At 45.4% G+C, this 25,908-nt stretch overlaps 1 protein-coding gene across 12 annotated transcripts in view; it reads left to right on the top strand.

Moving 5' to 3' along the window:
- Positions 1-25,908, top strand: part of MTA3 (metastasis associated 1 family member 3) — a 220,688-nt gene that overhangs the window by 8,335 nt on the left and 186,445 nt on the right. For 6 of the 12 annotated variants that reach the window (XR_012003145.1, XR_012003144.1, XM_072767199.1 and 3 more), the window contains exon 2: positions 5,078-5,176. The exons of 4 other annotated variants lie outside the window; for them this stretch is intronic. Coding sequence is in view for 5 of the 8 variants with exons in the window: in XM_072767199.1 (XP_072623300.1) it covers positions 5,143-5,176 (34 nt within the window). In the remaining 3 variants the exon portion in view is untranslated. Of the gene's footprint in view, positions 1-4,263; positions 4,378-5,077; positions 5,177-25,908 lie in introns of all 12 variants that reach the window. 2 more of the 12 variants (XR_012003146.1, XM_072767198.1) reach the window with 1 other exon arrangement.

Raw genomic sequence — 25,908 nt, 5'->3', positions numbered from 1 at the left:
GCCTGATTGGGTGTTCCAGATCAGCAGGAGAAGCTTTCCAGCAAAGCAGGCTTTGAGCCCAGGCAGGAAGGAAATGGGAAAGCCAAGCAGAGAGAGAGGGATTCCCCCACTTTGCCCCCTTACCACATCACAGGGCATATTCAAACAGCTCATATTCAAACTCTACACACAAGAAAAATCAAAGACATTTTCAAAATGAATGAAAAGTTCCCCCGCTGTGTTCTATCCATTCTGAAAAGAGAGCTGCCTTTATCAACATTAATGAACCAAAATTAGCTAGTTTAGGAGTCTGCTTTGAAAAACACCTGCTGTTCTTACCCTTCTGTCCCTGTAACAATCTTATTTCCTTGCCCCACAATCCCAGCCCTCCTCCTCCTTATGCCCAGTGCTATTATTTCTGCCTTAGAGGAAAGATTGGGGTCGGGGTTTATTGAAACAAAGCATATGGTATTCCTGGAAATGATCTTCTCATTGTAGATGCAACCAAAATAGCATTGGCTCCACACTTAATAATTGATACACCGTTCAACAGCAATTGCATTTTTCTCTGTAGGTACAGGATTTAAAATATGGACTACTTTTCTCCAGTTCTTATATGGAGATAAAATCATCCAGTTCTAGTTTGTGTGATCCCATACTCTTCCATGGCAAAACCCCAGCCTCGGTTTTCCCTAAAACACATGTGCTCACAGGTTAGCAAAAAAGTATGCTTTTAAAGTAAAGCTGCAAAATACAGTAAAATATGGAAGATTTACAGTTTTTAAAGACGGTTTGGAGCAGATACAATTAGGTTGGTATAAGCCTGTCCAAGGCCTAGGTCAGAGAACAGAGGCTATGGCTCAGCAAAAATGCTAAAATGAGTGCTGGGCGGTATCACCACGTGGCCAAGTGACATCAGATCCTATCTTCAGATAGAACCTTCCTCTGCCTGCAACGGACCTTGCCTTCTGCTTAACATTTGCTAGTACTTTCGGTCTTCCGAGTAGGATTTTTCTTTTCCACAGGAAAGTAATCACAAATAAAAATCTTTGTAGCAAAGGAACACTGAGAAGCTTTTTTATACCCTTTCACTAGCTTCTATTGTGATGGATGAAACTGCAGGAGCAATTAGACTGAATGTCAGTATAAATCTCCAAAGAAAGAAGAAAATAGGCTTACCAAGTTTCCTTTGAGGATGCCAAGGCATTCTCTTCTCTAGATGTGGTGTGTATTTAACTTAGCCGGTGTCAGGAGATTAGCAAACGCTCAATGACTGTACCAGCGGTCTACCTCAATAGTGACAGATACTTACAGAAAGGGAGAAATTGTGAATATAACTTCCATTGAATCAGCATTAGTCAGGACTTTCAATTTATAGTTCACTGTGATTTCTCCCAAGTCAAGACAAACAACCAAGTAAAGAGTGATATTTATATACTGTATAGATTAAATATTGCAGAAACATCCCCTTTACTTCTAGGACCCTCAAAGAAACCAGTTTGAATGGTGCCACTCAATCAGTTCTCCCAAACTGTGAAAATGCAAGGTATACAAGTAACATTGCCACGTCATTTGATTTAGTCACTGTGGGATCCTCTAGAGGAATGTTCGCTCTGCCCTCACTTCTAATCTGCTAAATAATCAACTAGGCACATAGGAGAGGCTGGTGCCTCCAGTTACCCCCTCGGGGGCACCTCATTTTATCTCTGCCTTAGCAAGTACCTTGTTAGATGTTTAAGGTTTGTTTTTGTTTTTGTTTTTAGATGTTAAATGGTAGTGATTTATATTGCAAAAACCAATTCAGGTCAGAAGATTTTTAAGGGACAAAATGAGAACTACTTGGAATACATGGTCCCTGTACAGGTATTTGACTGAGAAAGGATTTTGCAGTCATTGAGTTTCTGTGGGTCAATCTTCTTGATCTAACAAGCATCCTTAGAACCAAATACTTTAGGGGTGTCTGGTGGCTCAGTTGGTTAAGTGGCTGCCTTTGGCTCAGGTCATGATCCTGAGGTCCTGGGATTGAGCCCCATGTCGGGCTCCCTGCTCAGCAGGGAGCATGCCTTTCCTTCTCCCTCTGCTACACCCCTGCTTGTGGTCTCTGTCTCTCTCAAATAAACAAATAAAATCTTAAAAAAAAAAAGAACTGAACATTTCAGAGGCCAGAAAAAGAACCTTCCTGAAGGCCACTAGGAGGCCTAGAAAGGAAATAACTGTGACCACACCCAGGAAAAGGGATGGGCTTTAAGTTAAGAAAGCAGTGACCTCCAGAGACCCCTTAGTCAATGGTAAGACCACACCTAAACCTATCAAGAGACCTAGATCCATGAAAGGATATAACCAGACTTACCAGGACCTTCAAGAATATTCTTTGGATAGCCACATAGGACAGAGAAAAGAATAGAACTTCCGGGGTGGGGGGAAGGGCACCTGGGTGGCTCAGTGGTTGAACATTTGCCTTAGGATCAGGGCAGGATGCCCGGGATCCTGGGATCGAATCGCACATTAGGCTCCCCACAGGGAGCCTACTTCTCCCTCTGCCCATGCCTTTGCCTCTCTCTCTGTGTCTCTCGTGAAATAAATAAATAAATAAATAAATAAATAAATAAATAAATAGCTCTGTCTGTAAAAGCTCAGTTTGTGTTTGTTAAACTAAAGAGAAAGGGATTTTTGGCCATATTTGGATTTCATGGTAGTAGCCACAGAGATAAATTATTAAAAAAAAAAAAAAAAAAAAAAACACCAACACCATAAGTACTGCTCCCTCTTCCTTTGATCTAGGATTTTTATTAAGCACAAAAAATAGACACATCTTCTTGAAGCTCAAGCCTTTTCTAGTTTAGAGTCCCAACTCAACCCTGCTTCCTGGGTATGTCCAGCTGACTCCCTCTCTTCCTCAACAATGATTTTACAGAATTTTAGTTTTACAGGTTTACAAACTCAAGTTTTATTTTATAGTTTTATTTTGCAAAATGGCAATCAATACCCTTGCATTAGGAAGGAAGGAAATGGCTGCAGGAGCTTAAGTCTAGACTTAAAACAGTAAATGTGACTGAAGAAATCTAGTGGTGACAGCCCATGGACATCAGTCTAGCCAAAAACCATTTAAGCACCTTTAAATGTAGAGAGAAAGGAGAAGAGAGCATGCGTATCAAGGTATATGAAGAAATTAGGAAGCCATAATGGAAATTAAAGTAGGCCTTTGCAAAAGTATAGCACACTTTACCTTAGGTAAAGAAATAATAAAGGTTGAAAATACTGTTGAGTTAAGCACACCCAGTGCCCAGATCTTGTTTTCTAATATCATTCTCTGGTAAGAGGAACCAAGGTTCCTTGGAGGAATGGCTGAGTCTAGGACCAGGCAAGAAAAATTTACAATGAACCTAGAGTATCTTATAGTGTCAGAAAATTAGGAAGTGCTAACAAAACAAAACCATTGCCATGATGGCAGTATATCAAAGCAACAGAAAAGCCAACTAAAAGGGCTCCCAATGATGAAAACTGAAATAATTTGAACAAAATGGTTAATATCACCAACAATACCATGTTAATAGTAACTTTTGATATGAGGTGATGAGAATGGTACTCTGGTCTTTTTCCCAAAAATCTTCCCCAACCTGGCTCTTCTTCTGCCTGGATTTTCTACCTGAATATCCCAGCTTCCTAGCTCTGGCCTCAAGGTCTTGACTTTGATAAACACCTTACTCCTCTGTCCTGGCATCTCCTAGAACTAAAAATCCCTGTTGGCATCCTTTTTTTTTTTTTTTCCCTGTTGGCATCCTATCTCTGAGACTTCCTATAGCAGGCAGCCTGTAAGATGATCCTCAGTGGTTTTTTGGGTAATTACCTCCCCTTGAGTGTAGACTGGACCTAGTAACTCACTTCTAACCAATAAAACACAGCAAAGGTGATACAATGCCATTTCCAAGATCAGGTTACATAAAGACTACAGCTTCCATCTTGGGCTTTCTCTCTTGCTCTCTCATTTGCTCACTCTGAGGGAAGACAGCTGCCATGTTGTGAGCTGCTCTACAGAGAGGCCCACAGGGCAAGGAGATGAGGTCTCTGGTCAGCGAATAGTCAGAGAGGACCCAAGGCCTGTCCATAGCCACATGAGTGAACCTGGAGGCAGATCCTACCCCTGAGCCTTGGGATGACTACCGCCCCAGCCCACAAAGTGACTATAGCTTTGGGAGAGGTCTTGAACCAGAGATACACAGCTAAGCTGTGCCCAGATTCCTGATGACAGAAACTGAAATAATAAATGCTGTTTTATCTTGCTAGGTTTTATGGCCATTTGTTACACAGCAATTGAGAACCAATAAACCTCCCAAACTCCTGTACCACCTCCGTGGGTAACTCAAACTGGGTGAGCCCAGCATCACACTCGGAAACCAGGTATCATCATGCAGCGCCATGAATGAGAGTTCAAAAGGAAGGAATAGCACTAAAGAAGAGGCAGAACTGCTTCCTCTTCATTAATTCAAGCCAGTTTGGGAGTCCCTTTGTCAAACTGGCTAATCTAGGCTGGCTGGTAGCCAGAGTATTGTATCTGATTCCTTCTAAGGCAGCTGAGTCAAGCTGTCCCAAGTTCTCATGCAAACGGATAATTTCCTAATCTTTCCAGCTGTGTGATAGAGGCTGACTAAGCAGTCTTCCTAATTTTCAACCCAACTGTGGGGACACCTGGGTGGCTTAGTGGTCGAGCATCTGCCTTTGACCCAGGGCGTGATCCTGGAGATCCGGGATCAAGTCCCATATCCAGCTCCTTGCATGCAGCTGCTTCTCCGGTCTCTGCCTCTCTCTCTGCCTCTCTGTGTCTCTCATGAATAAATAAATAAAATCTTAAAAATAAATACATAAACCCAACTAGGGAGACAGAGAGACAGTTAACAACCATCCTCTCTTCCTCACTTCAACATGCGATAGGATCATGAGGGATTACTCACTGCAGAATGTAAGATATCTGTGTCTCCAGTTTGTGTCGAGAATATAGTCAGAGCACAGTGGCATCTCCAGGAAGGTTGGGAGCAGTGACCTACAACCCTTGGTGTGGGGCTTGCTCTGGAATAATATTGTTCTTTCTACCCACTTTCAGGAGGAGTGCTCAGCCTCTCTGGAATAAGACATCTAGGCAAACTGCTGAGCAAAACTGGAGGTCCCATGCTTCTGACTCAGGAAAGGGCAAGAAGCCAAGGTATGGTCTTACTGGTAGAATAAAGACTGGACTCAGTCCAAGCACAGGCGGGGAAAGGCAGAAAATCCAGGTCCTCCAGAAGAAGCACATAGACACACACACTTATGGTGGGGGTTCATCAGATGCTCAAGTTACCTGCCAGAGTCTCCTGGGAAACTGGTAAAGCATGAAAGTAACAAGCTGGGACCCTGCTAAGATCAGCACCACCTAATGTGTGTTCCAAGCTATGCGCATTTTCAAAACCACCTCCAAGGCTCAGCTGCTTTGAATAGCCAGTCCTAATCTCAGCTGCTGTACCTGCCCTGCTCTGCTCCAGCACCTAACAACCCAAAACTTGTAAGACTTCCTGAACTAGAGTGTGCTCAGGCATTTGGATGCTAATTTATGGGACAATTTTCTCTTCTCTAGAAATGTTCAAAACATTGGGCTGGCAACCAGGGGTCTTCTCTGTGTTTTTTTTTCCCTGTTCCTGGCTGTGGCTGACAGATAGGAGATGACAGCTGGCCCAGCCTGGGACAACCACATTCTCTTGCCTGTCCATCTGGAGCGTTCAATGAATCAATAATAACCAAGCCTGAGGGTTTGAGGAGCAGAATCCAGAGTATTGCCCTACAGAAAATGTTCATGAACTAGCTGCTGGGTTCCCTGTAGCTGTGATGGTTCCTGTTTTCCGAGACTTCGTACTTCTGGTCCTTTTTATAAAATCTAGTAGTCATCCAGAGTAGCTGTCCACTAACGTCTTTTTTTTTTTTTTTTTTGTCCACTAACCTCTCAATAATATTTTCTCGTAACTAAAAGAAATTTATCAATACAAACTCCAACAAGTATTTATTGGCAATATTTATGTGTAGTTACTGTGCTAGGTTCTGGGGATTTAAGATGCAAAGGTGAATTTTTTTTTAAGGTTTTATTTTTATGTAATCCCTACACCCAATGTGAAGCTTGAACTCACAACCCCAAGATCAAGAGTCACATGCTGTACCAACTGAGCCAGCCAGGCGCCCAGCAAAGATGAATTTTTATTTATTTAAAGATTTTATTTATTTATTCTTGAGAGACCCAGAGAAAGAGGCAGAGACACAGGCAGAGGGAGAAGCAGGCTCCATGCAGGAAGCTCGATGCGGGTCGCAATCCTGCGACCCTTGGATCATGCCCTGAACCAAAGGCAGACGCTTAACCACTGAGCAACCCGGGCGTCCCCAAAGATGAATTTCAATCAGTCTTTATCCTAAAAGGATTCATAGTTCAATCTATTTTCCTTGAACTTGGCCTCAAAGTTCTAAATGTGGGCTGACACAGGGTCTCTTCCTACCTCCCCACTGCTGGAATCTGGACAAGGTGATGGCCCAGATTCAGCCAGGGAGGTAAGACCATAGGAGATGGAGGAGCCATAAGAAGGAACCTGGCCCCTAAATAACATCAAGAAGCAAAGTTAATGGGACACCTAGATGTCTCAGTGCTTGAGCATCTGCCTTCCGCTCAGGTTGGTTGGGATCCTGGGATCCTGGGATCGAGTCCTGCATCGGGCTCCTATGTCTCTGCTTCTTTCTGTGTCTCTCATGAATAAATAAATAAAATCTTTAAAAAAAAAAGAGAGAGAGAGAGAGAGAAGCAAAGTTACCTACTGACCTAGACACTTACCTCAGATGTTATGCAAAAGAGAAATCAGCTTCTTTGTTCTTTAAGTCACTGAATTTTGGGATTCTCTTTAGAATAGCAACGCAGAAACACCCTCTCCCCACAACTAATACAATCACCTCTTCAGAAATAGAGACACTGTTATAGACTGAGGTGGCCATCCTAGGGTATCTCTTCTGTCAGGGCATGCTGACTCTAGCAAAGGTGGCCATAGTTCTAGACTGGAAGCTCTTCAAGCTGTCAAAGACACAAAACAGTTCCTGGGTTTTACAGGTTATTCCTCTAGTCTGATTCCTCTTTCCCTACAAATCACCTTTGGTTGACCTCCTGTAAAAAAAAACCTGTATATTCACCTGAAATGGTTGCAACCATTGTTTTGGGAAATTTAAGATCCTCTTCATCCCTGTGTCTGTCTTCACATACCCTGATCCAGATTTATGCTAGAGATAGATGTCTCCAATCTTTGGGTGGTGCTATTTTGTCTCAGAATCTAGAAGCACTAGGCCCCAAACACCTGTATCGGTGGGACACCTAGGTGACTCAGTCAGCTAAGCCACTGATTCTTGATTTTGGCTCAGGTCATGATCTCAGAGTCATGAGATTGAGACCCACATCAGGCTCTGTGCTAAACACAGAGTCTGCTTGTCCCTCTACCTCTCTTCTGCTCCTTCTGTCTCTCTCTCTCTCAAATAAATAAATAAATAAATAAATAAATAAATAAATAAATCTTTTTAGAAAATCAAAAAACTTGTATTTGGGCATTGGTAAAAGTGAGAGAAAAAGCTATATTGTTATTTAAAAAAAATAAAAAAGCGCCCATGGTCAGGCCATCTTCCAGGTGGGAAGGCCAGGAAGGCCAACTTGGGAAAACCAATACTGTATGACATAATACTGAATGACCAAAGCCTGAAGCACCTGTGGGTGTCTTGAAGGTGATGCATTAGGGCTTCATTTAGTCCTATTACTAATACACTTCCATTTTAAGCTCTCTTTTGCCACAGAGAAAGAACTGCCATGTCACTGCTTTCCCAGGGAGCCAGAGTACTCAGGGACTCCAGTGCCACCTGAAGTCCACAACCAGATAACTCCATCTAGACCTAGAAATCATTGCCCAGAACTAATAATAATACCAATCTGATATCCGGGAGCTCTGTCACCCTGACACAGTCCCAGAGAAAGGCAAGTGCAGGGGTGGCTGCCTGCCTTAGAAGCTGGTTGTTTGCCCTTTCCTTGTATTTTTCTTTTTTTTAAGTTTTTTATTTTATTTTATTTTATTTTATTTTATTTTATTTTTTTATTCAGAGAGAGAGAGAGAGAGGCAGAGACACAGGCAGAGGGAGAAGCAGGCTCCATGCAGGAAGCCCGACATGGGACTCGATTCCGGGTCTCGAGGATCACACCCTGGGCTGCAGGTGGTGCTAAACCGCTGTGCCACTGGGGCTGCCCTCCTTGTATTTTTCAAATACTCCCTAAGACACAATTCTTGTTGAAAGTGAACCAACAGGCACCTGGTTATGCTAATTGTGGACCCCGCTAAAATGGCTTTGATTAAATAAATGATTGCCTGGATTAAAAAAAAATATATTGGGGCTCCTGGCTGGCTCAGTTGGTAGAGTATGTGACTCTTGATCTCTGAGTCGAGAGTTCAAGCCCCATGTGGAGCATACTTAAAAAAATATCTTGGGTGAGGCCAATATTCTTGGCTGTCTGTGTCCCACACTTCCCTAGGCCTCCAGGGTCCTGCCAAGATGATTAATGCATTCCTTGGAACTTCTGTTGGCCCTGCCAACACTCACTGTGCTTTGCCATGTGAACCCAGACAAATGACAGGCACCCTGAGGGCAGCTGCATTCACCCTCATCTCTGGGCTCCTTGGAAGATTGCCTGTGTTTCTGAACTCCCTATCTGAACTGTGATTTATTTTATTTTTCCACTCAACATTTATGTATTTATTTATTTCCCCTCAATATTTATTGAGAAATTCCTATGTGATAGGTATTGTTCTACTATTGAGTATACAGCAGTGAACAAAACGAAGTCTCTGTAGCTTTGGAGCTTACATTCTAATGGAGAAATAGAAGTGATACATAAAAAATGAATAGAGGAGGGCCTGACTGGCTCAGTCAGTACAGCATGCAACTCCATCTCTGGGTTATGAGTTCAAGCCCCACATTAAGCATGGAGCCTACTTAAAAAAATTTTAAAATTTAAAAAGTAAATATAGACATTCTATACCTGAACTGTACTCCTCAAAACTCCTCAAAACTGTGAAATAAAGCTTAATGATATATATTTTTTTTAAAGGAGGTATATAATAGGGGCACCTCAACTAAGCATCTGCTTTTGGCTCGGGTCCAGCAGAGGGTCTGCTTCTCCCTCCACCATACCCCTACCCTGCTAGTGCTCTCTCCCATGAATAAACAAACTTTTTTTTAAAAGTAAAGAAAAAAAAAAGTAGATATGTAATATGTTGGGTGCTAAGGAAAGCTATGAAGAAAAAGCAGGGTTGGATTGCTCTTTTAGATAGGTTGGTCAAGGAAACCCTCTGCATTCAGCAGAGACCTCAGTGAAGGAAAGGAGTTAGGTGTGAGGATTTTGGAAAAGAGAGGAAAAAGAGTGCAAAGGCCCTGAGGCAGCAACATGCTGAATGTGTTGGAGGAATACTAAGGAGGCCTGTGTGGCTTTGTCTCCTGTTGGTCACTCCATTTTTTCCCTCCCTTCTTCTCTTTCTCTCTCCCTTTCTTCCTTCCTTCTCTTCTTTACTGAAAAAAATATATTGAACGTTCACTTTGGAAGGAGAACAGCTGGATGTGGTCCTGAGAATATACTCATGCAACTATGAGCTGCTTAAGGCATAAGTCCTCTTGACCTCCATGGTGTTACAAATAAAGATAATATAGGCTTGAACAGCCCAGAGAAGGCATGCTGACTCAAACTTCAGTCTTTTTACCTTATCTTCAGTCTTTCAAACCATTTTTCCTTTTTTTTTTTTTTTTTTTTTTTTTTTCCTGAGGAGGAAGGGGCAGAAGGCCAAAGGGAGAGAGAAAATCTTTTTATTTTTTATTTTATTTTTTTAAAGCTTTTATTTATTTATTCATGACAGACAGAGAGAGAGAGAGGCAGAGACACAGGCAGAGAGAGAAGCAGGCTGCATGCAGGGAGCCCGATGTGGGACTTGATCTCAGGTCCCCAGGATCACACCCCGGGCCGAAGGCAGTGCCAAACTGCTGGGCCACCCGGGCTGCCCTATTTTATTTTTTTTTTAAGATTTTATTGATTTAAGAGAGAGAGCACAAGCCAGGAGGACGGGCAGACAGAGAAGGAGAAGCAGACTCCCTGCTGAGCAGGGAGCCTGATGTGGGGCTCAATCCCAAAACCTGGGATTATGACCCAAACTGAAGGCAGAGATTCTACTGACTGAGCTACCTAGATGCCCTGAGAGAAAATCTTAAGCAGGCTCCACACCCAACACAGAGCCCAATGCAGGGCTCAATCTCACAACTCTGAGATCATGACCTGAGCTGAAGTCAAAAGTCAGATGCTTACCCAACTGAGCCACCCAGGGCCCCCACCCCAATTTTTCTTTTTTGTTTAAAAAAACAAAACAATTGGGATCCCTGGGTGGCGCAGCGGTTTGGCGCCTGCCTTTGACCCAGGGCGCGATCCTGGAGACCCGGGATCGAATCCCACGTCAGGCTCCCGGTGCATGGAGCCTGCTTCTCCCTCTGCCTATGTCTCTGCCTCTCTCTCTCTCTCTCTCTGTATGACTATCATAAATAAAATTAAAAAAACAAAACAAAACAAAACAAAACAAAACTGGGATGCCTTGGTGGCTCAGCGGTTTAGAGCCTGCCTTCAGCCCAGGGTGTGGTCCTGGAGTCCCAGGATCGAGTCACACATCGGGCTCCCCACAGGGAGCCTGCTTCTCCCTCTTCCTATATCTCTGCTTCTCTCTTTCTCTGTCTCTCATGAATAAATAAATAAAATCTTAAAAAAACAAACTGTTTCTTAAGAAATAAAAATGTCAGAATTCTTTTTTTTTAATTCTTTAAAAAAATTTTTTAAAAATTTTATTTATTTATTCATGAGAGACACAGAGAGAGAAACAGGCAGAGACACAGGCAGAGAGAGAAGCAGGCGCCATGCAGGAAGCCCGGTGTGGAACTCGATCCTGGGACTCCAGGATCACGCTCTGGGCCAAAGGCAGAAACTAAACCTCTGAGCCACCCAGGTATCCCCTTGTTTTTGTTTTTTATCATCTCAGTCATTTTCAGGTTGAGTGGGATTTGAGGAACATAGAGTTCTATCCACTAGGCATCCCTTTTACTCCCTTTACATCCTTGTCCAGGCAGCCCCCAGAAGATCTCCATAAACTGGGAGTTTCAGAGAGTGCTGTTTGAAAATCATAGCTCTATCTCCAGGAATTGGTACAAGTACACTAGCTCCTGGCCTTGATCCCTCCTGCTCCAGGTCCTTGCCTGTCCTTAAGTGTTAAGAGCCATATAACGATCTCATATACCTTTTAGACACTGAGAGCCAAGAGAGAAAGCCCTTCTGCACCTGATCTTACCATGTGCCCCAGTTTTTATTTCCAATTTGAGAACTTGCCAGTTTCCCAAGTGATTAACATCAAGAGTAACCTCACTCATCAGGTGATTCTGCCTCCCACACTTTTTGTTTCCTTTGCAAGATCTTAAATCTTGGCATTTGGGTAAGCAGTGGTGTGAGACTGCCAATGTGAAGGATCAGCCATGTATCTGAGAAGCAACAGAGGAACTTCGGACATCTGAACTTCCCTTTCAGATGTCTGGAGTTGTCAAGGCTAGGCACAGAATAGAGATGGGGCTGGACCATGACCATGTGGACCAGGAGGTAAAGAAGATCTAAAAGATTCAAAATAATGCATCAGTCCAAAAGAGTTAGGCAGAGAGGCAAAACCCTCATGATGACATTACTAGAGGCAGATTATAACCAGCAATTCCTGTCCATTGCTCTGTCCAATATGGTAGCCACTAGCCATATGGAACTATTAAACACTTAAAATGTAGCTAGCTCAAACTGAGATGCACTGCAAGTACAAAATATACACTGGATTTCAAAGACTTGGAACAAAAAAAGGACTGTAAAGTATCTTTTTTTTTTTAAGTAAACTCTGCCCAACGTGGGTCTCAAACTCATATACTCAAAATCAAGAGTCACATGTTCTTTTTTTTTTAAGAGTCACATGTTCTAATGACTGAGCCAGTCATGCACCCCAAGTGTTAAAGCATTTTATTAATAATTTTTATATTGATTACATTTGATCCAATACAATTTATATCGACTCTGTTTTTATTGGTTATATTGACTATGTTGAAATTGATAATATTTTGTATATTTTGGGTTAAGTAAACTATATTATCATTATTGTTATTTTTTAGTAAACTATATATATATATATATATATATATATATATATATATTTTAGTAAACTATATTATTAAAATTAACTTTACCAGGGGTGCCTGGGTGGCTCAGTTGGTTAAGTATCTGCCTTCAGCTCAGGTCATGATCCTAGGGTCCTAGAATAGAGCCCCACAATGGGCTCCCTGCTCAGCAGGGAGCTTACTTCTCTCTCTTCCCTCTGTCTCTCTCCCTCCTTATGCTCTCTCTCTCTCTCTCTCAAATAAATAAAATATTTTAAAATTTTTATTTATTTTTTAAAAGATTTTAAAAAATTTATTCATGAAAAATCAGTTTTTAGAAAATTAACTTTACAGATCTCTTTTTATTTATTCATAGAGACAGAGAGAGAGGGGCAGAGACACAGGCAGAGGGAGAAGCAGGCTCCATACAGGAAGCCCGATGTGGGACTGTATCCCAGGTTTCCAGGATCACACCCCAGGCTGAAGGCGGTGCTAAACCGCTGTGCCACCGGGGCTTCCCTCTTTTTACTTTTTTTAAAAGAAGTTTTTCTTTTCTTTTTTTTTTTTTTAAGATTTTATTTATTTGTTCATGATAGACACAGAGGGAAGGCAGAGACCTAGGCAGATGGAGAAGCAGGCTCCTCACAGGGAGCCTGATATGGGACTCGATCCTGAAACTCCTGGATCACGCCCTGAGCCAAAGGCAGATGGTCTACCACTGAGCCAACTAGGCAGCCCTCTTTTTACTTTTTTTTAATGTGGCTACTGGAAAAATTTTAATTGCATATGTGGGCTCACATTATTGGATTGTGATAGTCTAGACTCTAGGCTATAGAGACCTCCTCAGGTGAGAAAATAAAGAAACGGAATTTTTCATATTGAATCTGAAGTCTTGTCCTCAATAAAGAGGCAAGGGTTAAGAGCAACACCCTCTCAGCCTTCCTCCTCTCAGATGAAATCTCTCTACCTAGTTTGCTTGGTGGGAGGCCCTAACAAGTTTGAGAAGATTCCAAAGGTGGGGAGCATATTCCCATGGGAAAGTACCCTTTACTCACAGTGAACTGAAACTGGCCCCATCACTGACTCCTCCAATATATACCAGTGCCCATTTTAGGTTACTTGATGGATGATTGACTTCAGTTGCATGTAAGACAAAAACCCAAATAACAGTAGCATAAATAACAGAACTTTATTTCTCTCTTAAGGAAAAAATAAAATTTAAGTTTATTTATTTAAGTAATCTCTACACCCAACCTGGGGGTTGAATTTACAACCCCGACATCAAGAGCAGCATGCTCTTCTGACTGACCAAGCCAGGGACCTTGGAAAAAAATTTTTTTTGAGAGACATAAACTGTCTTGTTTTGCTATTTTTTGAGGGACTTAGTCAGTTATAGGTAACTGAACCTAATGAGAAGCATTGCATGGGCTTCTAGGACCATGAGACAATGAGCAAATGAAGATAGAGCAGCAAGATAGAAGGAACCCAGGTCCTGAATGACAATGAAGTTATCACTGGTTTATTGTCTCAGGGTTCAAGAAGGCTATTGAAATTCCAAGTTCCAGGCGGAAGAAAAGTGAAAAGGGGAGGGAATAAGATCTTCTCTTTCTTTTTAGCTTGATTCCTCAAAAGTACCGTAGGATCTATCTGCATTTCATTAGTCAGACTGTCACACGGTATACCAACTTCAAGAGAAATGGGAGGGGCACCTGGGTGACTCAATCAGTTAAGAATCTGATTCTATCTCAGCTCAGGTCTTGATCTTAGGGTCGAGGGTTCACCCGCATTGGGTTCCTGGGCGCTAGGCATGGAGCCTACTTAAGAAAAAAGGAGGTGGGGGGAGGAGAATAGGAAATACCCTTGAGAAAGATATCATGCTGCCTTAAATCAAAGCATGGTTCTGGCACTAAGAAGAGGAAAATGAATACTGGAGTAAGCAACACATTTGTATGCCTTGGGTACATGGTCATGAATTGTGTCATGCTGAAAGGATCCACAGAAAGGTCCTGCAGCTTCCAGCATAGGCATATAGATAAAAGATAGGTCATAGAACATTAGCTCTCCAAAGATCTTCCTCTTTGCCTCCCAAAAATGGAGAGGGCATACAACAACAAATCAAGTCTATGCACAGAGGCAAACTAAAGACCATCTCTAGGCAATCTTGCCTCATTGATTAGTATAGTGGTCCCTCATGCCTCACATTTGAGCACAGCACAGGTATCCCAATTAGTGGCTTTATTGGCTCATGTAACCAAACTGCAAGAAGGGCAAGGGCAGTTGGCCTCGGGGACAACTGGAGTCAGACACTCAAATGCCACCTTCTTTCTGCATCATCAGCATTTTTCCTTCCTGCTGCAGACTGGCTGTTGCTGCTGAGCGCTGGGAATTTGTTAACCAAATCAGCCTCAGAGCTCACATCTACCACTAGAAAGGAGCTGTTCTGTCCTTCCTATCTCTGGCTGGGAATTTTAAAATGCCAGAGAAGGACTCAGGATGGTCCAATGTGCGTGCATCTCATGTCCTGTCCAGTCACAGTGGTCTAGTGGGGGTGAAGGAGGAGAAGGGGTCTGGCTGGGGATGGACAAAGTAATGCTCATGACAGCCAACAGTGGGTGTTACCTTTGTAGAAACTTTTGCTGGAATGAGAAGTGAAAATGATGTAAGCAGAACAAGTATTTTCCCTTTACTGTGAAATTCCACCCCCCACACCCCGCTGCCAATTTGTTGTGTGCCTTGTAGTTTTAGCCAGTCTACAAAACTCCTGTACCTTTCAGTATCTTTTCTTTAGTCATAGTAACAGTTGATGATATAGTTTTCACTAAATCCATTTCAGTCCTAAGGATATGCTCCAGCCTCTTGATAGGATTTAGACATTCCCCACATCTTCTCAGTAATACCTATTCTATCCACTTCTCCCGTTCAGGCCAGGTGGCTGCTACTGCCAATCTCTGTGGCTGTAAATAACAGCCGCCTGCTCAGATCGGCTCAGGCAAAGAAGAAGACAGAAGCCATGAGTCCAAAAAACAGACCTTGGGAGGGAAATCTGGAAATAGAGGGCTATAAGGAGCCAAGACAACTATATTGTCCATTTTTTGGTGTGTGTTTTCTCTCTGTCTCTGTCTCTTTCTCTCTTTGGGGCTACATCACTGTTCCCTGCTTTATCCTCTGAAGACCAGCTTCCTCTGTGCTCATGGAAGAGATAGCTGACCTCACTCTGCCGAAATTCCAAAATGTGTGTACTCCTTGATCAACTACACAGACTTACAAGTACCTGTCAGGGTGCCACATTCTTGAGTAACTGACCCCCTTGAGTCTGGGGTCTTTGCCTGTCAACGACACATGTGGCCCTGGTTCCAGATCTTTCTGCAGGTGGTGGGAGTGCTGGTGAATTCTCAGAAAATGTAGGTCATGGGCTTATGATGTTAGAATTTTCCTGAGAACTTCCTGTTACAGATCCTCAAATGCGAGGAGAATGATACTGAACACAAAGATCATCCTGTCCATTTCTTGCCCGGCTACTTGGCAATAGCTGGTAGTTGACAACCAACTAATATCTAACCTTGAACAGCCAGCCCATCCTTTGATCAACATAATGGTTTGTTTACATCTCTTGGAGAATAGAAGCCTCTTCTACTATCCCCTAAAGTTCATGTTTACCATATAACCAAACCAGCACTTGGCATTTCCCCCAAACTACTGCCAAGACTCCTTGCATTCTCTCCTTCTGTTCCCTATCTCTAACCCCACAACTGGCCCTTTGGTTAAGCACTGTTATGTCTTGTCTGGACAATTGCTGTGGCCTCCTCATTAACTTCTATAATTGTTCTCTGTCCTCCAGTTTATTTTCCATGCAAGAATCAGACTATCTCATTGAAAACATAAGCCCACTGTTGCTTTCTGCATAAAAACTCCCATGATCACCTACAAAGTAAAACCCAAAATTTCCTAGCACTCAAGACTCTTGATTTTCTTGTTTTTGTTGATCCAGCTCCATCTCCCATTATGCACCAGGCATCATAACCTCGTCTCCTTCCACCATATTAATGTCAATTTCTCACCTTTCCCAATACAAGTATCTGCCAACCCAGATGCCAGAATGTACATTCCAGAGCAATGAGCAGAAATGTAATATGCAGTAATGGAGCAGCCCACAAGTGCCAAGGGAGCCCAGAGGAGCATCCATCAGCCTATGTGGTTGGCAGGGAGTTACATCTAGCCTTAAGTAGGAATTGCCTGGTGGAGTCAAAGGGGCAAGGATCAGCAGGTATGAAGGCTAGGAGATGGAAGGAACTCAGGGGCAGCTTTGATGATGGTTGGCATCTCACTGTGATATAGCAGAGTACATGGAGTCCAGGGAGGAAGACTGGGGGCTCGTGGTTGTTCCAGCTCAGCTACATGGTGGGGGAGACAATGGAGCATGTTAGGGGAGTGGCTTCAAGAGATTTGCAGGACAAAGAGATCCTTTGGAAGGTAGAAAGAACCTAAGAAAATGCAAGGCTTTGTCACTAATTCGGGAGAGGAATGCTCTGGAGGAGACAACCACAGCAATGATGACCTTAGCTCCTGGGATGGAGGAGAAGGTGGGAGGTACCCAAACAATCAACTTGTTGGAAGTTCGTAAAGGGGAGGTGGGGACATGTGCACACAGGGAGGGATGTAAAAGAGGAATCTGATTTCTTGTGTGTGAGATGAAAGCATAATGCCTACCTCATTAGATAAAACACGTAAAGCTTTGTGTCTGGTGCAGGGCAGGTTTTGGAGAGGGTTTCAAGTTTACAAACCATTTTCAATTGATTGTATATGATCCTCAGGAGTTTGAAATACAAGAGCAGATAGTTTACAGAGGTGAAGATGGAAGCCCAGGGGTTTCAGCTCCCCAGGTCAGTGGGGCATGGGGTCAAGATTCCAGCCCAGGTCTTGTGACCTCTTGTCTTCACTGTCTCATGGTGTTGGGAGAACTTTCAACCAAAAATTCTGATTATTGAAATTCTTTTTTTTTTTTTTTTTTAGATATTCATGAGAGACAGAGAGGCAGAGGGAGAAGCAGGCTCCATGCAGGGAGCCCGATGTGGGACTCGATCCTAGGACTCCAGGATCATGCCCTGAGTCGAAGGCAGGCGCTAAATCGCTGAGCCACCCAGGGATCCCCTTACTGAAATTCTTTTAAGCAAAGTGTCTTGAGTTCGCCTTCCCAGAAAAATGCCAAGAAATGAGCGAAGGGCTCGGTATCACGCTAATCACAATGATAATGTAGATAATGTACTACTTAAAAGAAGCTTCCCTATGCCATTCCTGAAAAGGTGATTGGTGGATTCCAGAACTCATTCTGTAAAATAACCTGGTGGGGAGAGGGGGAGGCCTTATAGTTTTAATAAAAAACCATTAAGTTCAGCTAATTGCAATGACAATGGAGGCGCCTGGTGATTGCTGGCACTTAAATTGTAAATGGAAACGAAGAGAGCACCTTGGATGCCTCCATTGTTACATGCTAATGAAGTGGCTCCACTCAAACAAAGACAGCGGGGAGATTAGCAGAGGGTGTGGCCTGGTCCCACACTGGGTGAGAAGTCTATTTGTGATGCTTGAAGTCCTGGGCTCTGAATTAGAATGTCTTCCTCTCCCCTACCTGGCTTTGTGAAACCTAAAGCAAGGACCTGGACCTCTGTGGGGTTTGTTTGTTTGTTTTTTAGTAAAATGTGTATAATCAAGTCTAGGGGTGGCAACAGCCTACAATCTAACCTGGCAACCAGATTTTGATCATCCTTTTTCCCAGGTAAACGAAAAAGAGACTCAGATTTTGTAGACCTGAGTGGGGTGGGGTCTGGGAGTCCAGTAAAAAAAAAAAACAACAATACAAATTGCCCCGTGGTTCTGATGATGATAGCCAGGTTTGGAGCCCTTTGGAACAGTGGAGGACAGGCTCAAAAAACCGTGGTATTACAATAGTGTGATGAGGGGCTAGTGCCCTGGGGAGGAGTTTTTTTAATATAATCTTGAGAGCTTCGGCCAGTGCAACAGGAAAGAGAGAAGCCCGGGTCCTGAGAACGTGAGTGTGGAGGTCAAGGTTGAGTCAAAGTCCATACCCTGCTCAAGTAGCTGGTGGGTTGGGTACATGAAGAAGTGTGGGACATGAGATTGAGAAGGGAAAATTGAGGACAGATTTTATTTATTCATAAATATTTTTGTTTTTATTTATTTTATTTTATTTTATTATTTTATTTTACTTTTATTTATTATTTTTATTATTTTTCCTCTATATTTCCTCTATTCCCAAGGTGTGGCTCAAATTCACAACCCCAAGATCAAGAGTCACATGCTCTACTGACTGAGCCAGCCAGGTGCCCCACGTTTCAAAGGACTAGCCTTGAATATTGTGCTAAGGAATCTGGACTTCACTGCAGACACACCAAAGAACAGTGAAAATTATTTTTTAAGTAGGCTCCACTCTAGGGGTGGTCTTCAAAGCAGATCCTGAACTCTCCACCCTGAGATCACGACTGGTGCTGATATCAAGAGTCCAACACTTAACCAACTGACCCACCCAGGTGCTCCTAGTAGTTATTTTTATGCACATGATACCTTGATGGAATAGTGGATGAGGAGTTTGGCTCACTCATTAAATCAATGAGTATTTCTAGATTATTTTAGGCTTGCCAGGTGCTATTTTGGATCTTGAGGAGACATCGATCGATATAACAAACAGACATACCTGTCCTCAAGGAGCTTACATTTTAAGAGAAGGAACTGATAATAAATAAGTGAAATATGTGGTATGTCAGATGACAACAGAGCAGTAGAAGGCAATATGGGGTGATGGGGAGTTGGGCAGAAGTAACAACTTTATTTTTTTTTTTTAAGATTTTATTTATTTATTCACGACAGACAGAGAGAGAGAGGCAGAGACACAGGCAGAGGGAGAAGCAGGCTCCATGCAGGGAGCCTGACGTGGGACTCCATCCTGGGTCTCCAGGATCACACCCCGGGCTGAACCCCCAGGCCACCGGGGCTGCCCAGAAGTAACAATTTTAAATAGTATGGGCAGGGAGGGCTGAACTGAGAAGTTTAGTATTTGAGCTAAGTCATTAGGTGAGGGAGGGGCTTTTGGGGTAAGCACAGTTGCAAAGGCCCTGAGGCTGTTAAGTTGTCTGGGATGGCCAGGGAATAACCAGGAGACCAGTGTGACTGAGCTCCAGTGAGCGGAGAGAGAGGAAAAAAGACCATAGCAGAGAAAGAAGGGTAGAAGTATATAAATCAGAGGTGTAGGATCCTGTAACCATTGTAGGGATTCAGTTATTCCTTCCTTCTCTCTCTTGGGTAAATTACTAAATAATTCAGAATACAAGTGAATCTAAGTTGATCAGCAAGTTTAGAGCAGAATATGAATGTTGGACCCTGGCTCACGGGTGCCAACGTGTCCTGGTGGACGCCCCAGAGACTCAGACCCCAGACAGGCAGATGCAATTAGCAAGAGGGTTTATTGAACGTTTGCGCAAACGGGCTCTCCGCCTCCGAGGAGGAAGAGAGCCCGTTTGCGCAAACGTTCAATAAACCCTCTTGCTAATTGCATCTGCCTGTCTGGGGTCTGAGTCTCTGGGGCGTCCACCAGGACACGTTGGCACCCGTGAGCCAGGGTCCAACATTTGGGGGCTCGTCCGGGATCCGAGACGCCCCAGGCTCAATCCTAAGACTGGTAGGAGGTAAGACCGAGCTCGCTAAATGTCATATCTGTCTCGTCCGTTTGTCTGACTGGCCGGGTCTGTATTGTGCCGGGTCTGTATTGTGCCTGCAGGACGCTGTACTCTGTATTTGGACCAGCGCGGGAGGCAGACGTGCCCGAGACCCCTGGTCCCCCTCCGGAGTCGGACTCCGGAGTGGTCTGGAAGAGGAACGGAGCCCCGGCACTCCCTCCTCTTCGGGGAGGGTCGTTGTTCGCGACCGCTCCCATCTGAATCTGCCGCGCCAGTCCTGTCATCTGTGTACGTCTGTCTGTTCTGTGTCTTTCTTCCTGTCCTCTTCCTCCCCGCTCACCTCTTTTCTACACCCGCGGGGCAAACTGTAACCACCCCTTTAAGCCTCACTCTAGATCACTGGAAAGAAGTCGCCGGCCGGGCACACAACCTTTCGGTCGAAGTCAGAAGACGAAAATGGGTCACCTTCTGCTCCTCAGAGTGGCCGACTCTCAACGTCAGGTGGCCCAGGAATGGAACTTTTAATATTGATATTATCTTGCAGGTGAAGGCCCCGGTCTCTCAGCCAGGACCCCATGGGCACCCTGATCAGCTCCTGCAGACTCTCCTCACCACGGAGGAGAGACAGCGCGTCTACAGAAAAACGTCCCCGGGGCGGATGGGAGGCCGCCCCAGCTGCCTAATGAAATCGAGGATGTTTTCCCCTTGGTTGGCCCGACCTGGGACTACGACACTGCTGCTGGTAGGGAGCGGCTCCGTCTCTATCGCCAGGTACTCCTAGCGGGTCTCAAAGGGGCAGGGCGACGCCCCACCAATTTGGCAAAGGTACGTGCTATAGTGCAGGGAAAAGATGAGACACCGGCAGGTTTTCTGGAAAGATTAATGGAGGGCTACCGTATGTATACTTAGAGAGAGAGAGAGAGAGGAAACGCAGTAAAGAACTGACTGGGATACTGGCCACCGTAGTACAGGGCTCAGGGCAGAGTAAGTCAGGACAGAGTAAGGACCTGGGAGACGAAAGAAAACCACGGGTTGAATGAGACCAGTGTGCCTACTGCAAGGAAAGGACATTGGGTTAAAGATTGTCCAAAGAAGGGCCTAACGCAGGGACCTAAGAAGAAGCCCATTCCCGTACTGTCCCTAGAGGATGAAGATTACGGATGTCAGGGCCAGGAGCCCCCCTCCCCCCCCCCAGCCTCGGATAACCCTTAAAGTGGGGGGGGGGGGGGGTCAACCAGTGACCTTCCTGGTTGCTAAGGGGAACTCAACATTCAGTTTTAACTGAGGCAGAAGGACCCTTGAGCTCTATCTAAAGATGCATTCTTTTGCCTAAAGTTAAGCTCTCAAAGCCAGCCTATTTTTGCCTTTGAATGGAAAGATCCTGAGACGGGATTCTCAGGACAACTCACTTGGACAAGGCTACCACAGGGATTCAAAAACTCCCCCACCTTGTTCAACGAAGCCTTGCATCAGGACTTGGCAGAATTCGGAGTTGGCCATCCAGACCTCGTTCTCCTGCAGTACGTGGATGATTTGCTCATAGCGGCTAAGACAGAACAGGATTGTGTAAAAGGTACGGGGGCCCTGCTCGAGAGACTGGGAGGACTGGGGTATGGGCCTCCGCCAAAAAGGCCCAAATAGGCCAGAGACGAGTGACCTATCTGGGATATCTCCTGGAAGGAGGCCAGAGGTGGCTGACGGAGGGCCGCAAAAAGGCTGTAGCCCTGATCCCAGCACCCACTGATGCCAGAGGGCTACGAGAGTTCCTCGGCAGTGCTGGGTTCTGCGGCCTCTGGGTACCCGGGTTTGCAGAGCTGGCGGCTCCCCTATATCCTCTCACGAAATCCAACACCCCCTACCACTGGGGAAAGAGGCAACAATTGGCTTTTGACAAAATAAAAAGGGCCTTATTGACTGCCCCTGCCCTGAGCCTCCCAGATGTAACCAAGCCATTTGCGCTATATGCTGATGAACGCTGAGGAATAGCCAAACGGGTCCTAACTCAGAAACTGGGACCCTGGAAAAGGCCCGTGGCATATTTTTCAAAAAAATTAGACAGCGTGGCGTCAGGATGGCCCCCATGTCTCCGAATAATAGCGGCTGTGGCAGTCCTGGTAAAAGATTCAGATAAGTTGGGCCTTCAGCCAACCCCTCACTGTGGTGGCCCCCCCACGCCGTAGAGACAGTCATCCGCCAGCCCCCTGATCGATGGCTCTCAAACGCTCGGGTCACCCATTATCAGGCCATGTTACTGAATTCCGAGCGGATACGGTTCCTAACGGCTACATCCCTAAACCCGGCCACCTTGCTTCCAGAAGCCGAGTCCCCCTCCCTGGTAATGCATGATTGCCACCAGATCCTAGCCGAGGTCCATGGCACCAGAGGGGACTTGACGGACCAGTCTTTGCCAGATGCTGAAGCAACCTGGTACACCGAGGGGAGTAGCTTTCTACGAAATGGTGAACTTAAAGCCGGGGCGGCCGTGGTAGATAATTCACTGTCTGGGGCATCAGCGAGGCAACGACCCAGTAGCAGAGGGGAACAGGATGGGCGATGAAACAGCACGAGCCGCTGCACTAGGCCCACAGGAGGATGGACAGAAGCCTTCCCCACCAAACGAGAAACTGCCCAGGTGGTTGTCAAGAAAATCCTAGAAGAAATTTTCCCCTGGTTTGGACTGCCCAAGGTAATAGGGTCGGACAACGGCCCCGCCTTCGTCTCCCAGGTAAGTCAGTTGGTGGCCAGATTACTGGGGATAAATTAAAAATTACATTGTGCATACAGACCCCAGAGCTCAGGGCAGGTAGAAAGAATAAATAGAACAATTAAAGAGACCCTAACCAAATTGACATTGGAGACTGGCACTAGAGACTGGGTCCAACTCCTCCCTATGGTTCTGTTCCGAGTCCGGAACACTCCCGCGCTCCATGGGCTAACTCCTTACGAGATTCTCTATGGAGGTCCCCCACCAGTAACGGACTTACTAGATTCTGCTATTGACCCTCTTGCTAACACTCCCCGTTTACAGGACAGGCTAAAGGCGCTCCATCAGATTATCCAGCGCCAGATCTGGAAACCCCTTGCGGCTGTCTACCGCCCGGGAGACACAACCGACCCACACCCGTTCCAGATCGGTGACTCCGTCTACATCAGGAAACATCAGTCCAGGACGCTTGAGCCCCACTGGAAGGGCCCATACACTGTACTACTGACCACCCCAACCGCCTTAAAGGTAGACGGCATTGCTGCTTGGGTCCACGCCTCACACGTCAAGCGCGCCCCATCAACGAGCACCGCTGACGCCAGCCAGGACGGACCGGGCGAGCCACCCCAATGGAAGCTCCACCGCACCCAAAACCCGCTCAAGATAAGACTTTCAAAAATTGTTCAATGACAGTTGTTATATTCCTACCTCTCCTAGCGCTCTTCACATCCGCCAAAGGTGACCCTCATGCCCTCAAAAGGTTAACCTGGCAGGTACTAACATCTGGGGGTGACGAGGTCTGGTCTATAACTAAGACCGCCCCCGTGGGAACCTGGTGGCCTAACCTATATCCTGACCTATGCAAGCTAACCATAGGGGCCCCTAGCCCATGGGACCTAGAGGGATACTTCGACACCTCTAGAGCCCCTAACCGAGAAAGCCCTCCAGGGCGACTGGGATTAGACCCATGGGGAGGATGTGGCACGCCTGACAGAAGGGCCATGCTAAGCACTCTTCCCTTTTATGTCTGTCCCGGGTACCACAGAGATCGCAGGCTAAATCCCACCTGTGGAGGAGGGGAATACTTCTATTGTAAAAATTGGGGGTGCGAGACTAGGGAGACACAGGATGAGAGGCCCTCCTCCTCCTGGGATTACATCACTGTCAAGGCTAACTATACTCACCCGGGGTTACCAGGAACTCTGCAATACTACCGCCCCGATTTTAGGGACTGACTCTTACCTGGAGCCCCAGCCGGGAACTTGGTGGGCATGCAACAAAGTCCTCACCCCCTGTGTGTCAGCTAAGGTTCTAAATAGCTCAAACGACTTCTGTGTCATGGTGCAGATCATACCCAGGGTGTTCTATCACCCTGCTGAAACTCTAGAAAATCAGTATGATGAACATCCCACCCGTTTTCGGCGCGAACCTGTCTCCCTAACCCTAGTCGTTATGTTGGGACTAGGGGTCGCTACTGGGGTGGGTACTGGCGCAGCTGCTCTGATCCAGGGCTCACGACGTCATATAGAACTCCAGGCAGCTGTAGATGAGGATCTACGGGCACTAGAGCAGTCCGTTTCTAAGTTAGAACAGTCCCTCACCTCACTTTCAGAAGTAGCACTTCAAAACAGGAGAGGCTTGGATTTACTATTCCTGAAAGAGGGAGGACTGTGTGCGGCCCTGGGAGAGGAATGCTGTTTCTATGCAGGCCATTCTGGAGTCATCAGGGACTCCATGGCCAAACTCAGGGATAGGCTAAATAAAAGACAAAGGGACCGGGAGGCCCAGCAGGGCTGGTTTAAAAGCTGGTTTAATCAGTCTCCCTGGTTGACCACCCTAATCTCTACCATTATGTGCCCTCTAGTTATCCTGCTCCTGCTGCTAACTTTCGGCCCCTGCATCCTTAACCGGCTGCTCCAGTTCATCCGAGAAAAATTGTCTATTACCCAAGCTCTGGTATTAACAATGTCGGGCCCTCCAAACTGAAAAAATAAATGTTCCCTAAGATTTTAAGGTTAAAATCAGCCCAAACAAAGAGGAGGGAATGAAGAAACCCCCCCTGTAAGTAGGATCAGCCCTAATCCAGAGGCAGCCCATCCAGGTGCCTTCCTGAAGTTTTAGCACCAAAAAGCATTCTGTTTGTGATAAGAAAACCATTTCCCCCCACACCCTGATTGGAATGTCCCTGAATAGGTTCATGTTGACCTTCTGAGAAATCAACCTGGATGCTATGCGACTCCCAGGGTTCTTTTGTCTTTAAGCGTTTTTTTTCTTTTACCTTTAAAAGATACCTGTAATTGCTAATCGGGGCTCTCTTCCTCCTCGGAGGCGGAGAGCCCGTTTGCGCAAACGTTCAATAAACCCTCTTGCTAATTGCATCTGCCTGTCTGGGGTCTGAGTCTCTGGGGCGTCCACCAGGACACGTTGGCACCCGTGAGCCAGGGTCCAACATGAAGAAGGCTGCCTTAAAACCTTCTTTCATTTGGACTATTCAAAAAGCTTTCTGTGGGGTGCCTGGCTGGCTCAGTCCGTGGAGGATGAGATTCTTGATCTAAGGGTGGTGAGTTTGAGCCCCATATTGGGTGTAGGATTAAAAATAAAATCCTAAAAAATGCTTCCTGGGGGTGCCTAATGGCTCAGTCAGTTAGGTGTCTGCCTTCGGCTTGAGTCATGGTCCCAGGGTCCTGGCATAGAGCCCCATGTTGGACTTCCTTCTCGGCGGGGAGCCTGCTTCTCCCTTTCCCTTTGCCTGCCACTCCCCCTGCTTGTGCTCTCTCTCTCTCTCTCTGTCAAATGAATAAATAGAATCTTTAAAAACATAAATAAAGATAAATAAAAACAAAATAAAAAAGCTTTCATGTATAGGCATGCCAGGTCCAAAGACCCAGAGGGGTCCTGCCATGCTTTCCTGAAGATGCTTGTAGGGTCCATGGCCAGCGGGCTGCCCACTGCCCTGGAAAGCAAGGAACAGCAGGTCCAGGGTATGACTCAGAGGACTTGGGGGGCAGGGAGGAGGGAGACTGGCACCTCAGTCCAGGGCTAAGAGCTGGGATGTGCTTCTTCTCTCAACCCACTCCAACTGCATTTGCGGAGAGAGTACTTGACTTTGCATAGGATAGAGATCAAACCTGAGCCAGGAGGAAGTACAAGCTGTTTATTGAGTGTGATAGAGTAGAGCAGAAAGAGTGTCTGGGAGACTTAAAAGGAAAGAAGAGTGAATCTCCTTATTGCTTAGGATTGGGGGTTTATATTGGAAAGGGGTCCATGGTATGTGTTCCTTCAGGAATCCAGGGTAGG

Source organism: Vulpes vulpes, chromosome 8 (genome assembly GCF_048418805.1).
Source record: "Vulpes vulpes isolate BD-2025 chromosome 8, VulVul3, whole genome shotgun sequence".
NCBI lineage: Eukaryota > Metazoa > Chordata > Mammalia > Carnivora > Canidae > Vulpes > Vulpes vulpes.
The sequence above is the reverse complement of the archived record's forward strand: the minus strand, read 5'-3'. Positions and strand labels throughout refer to the sequence as shown.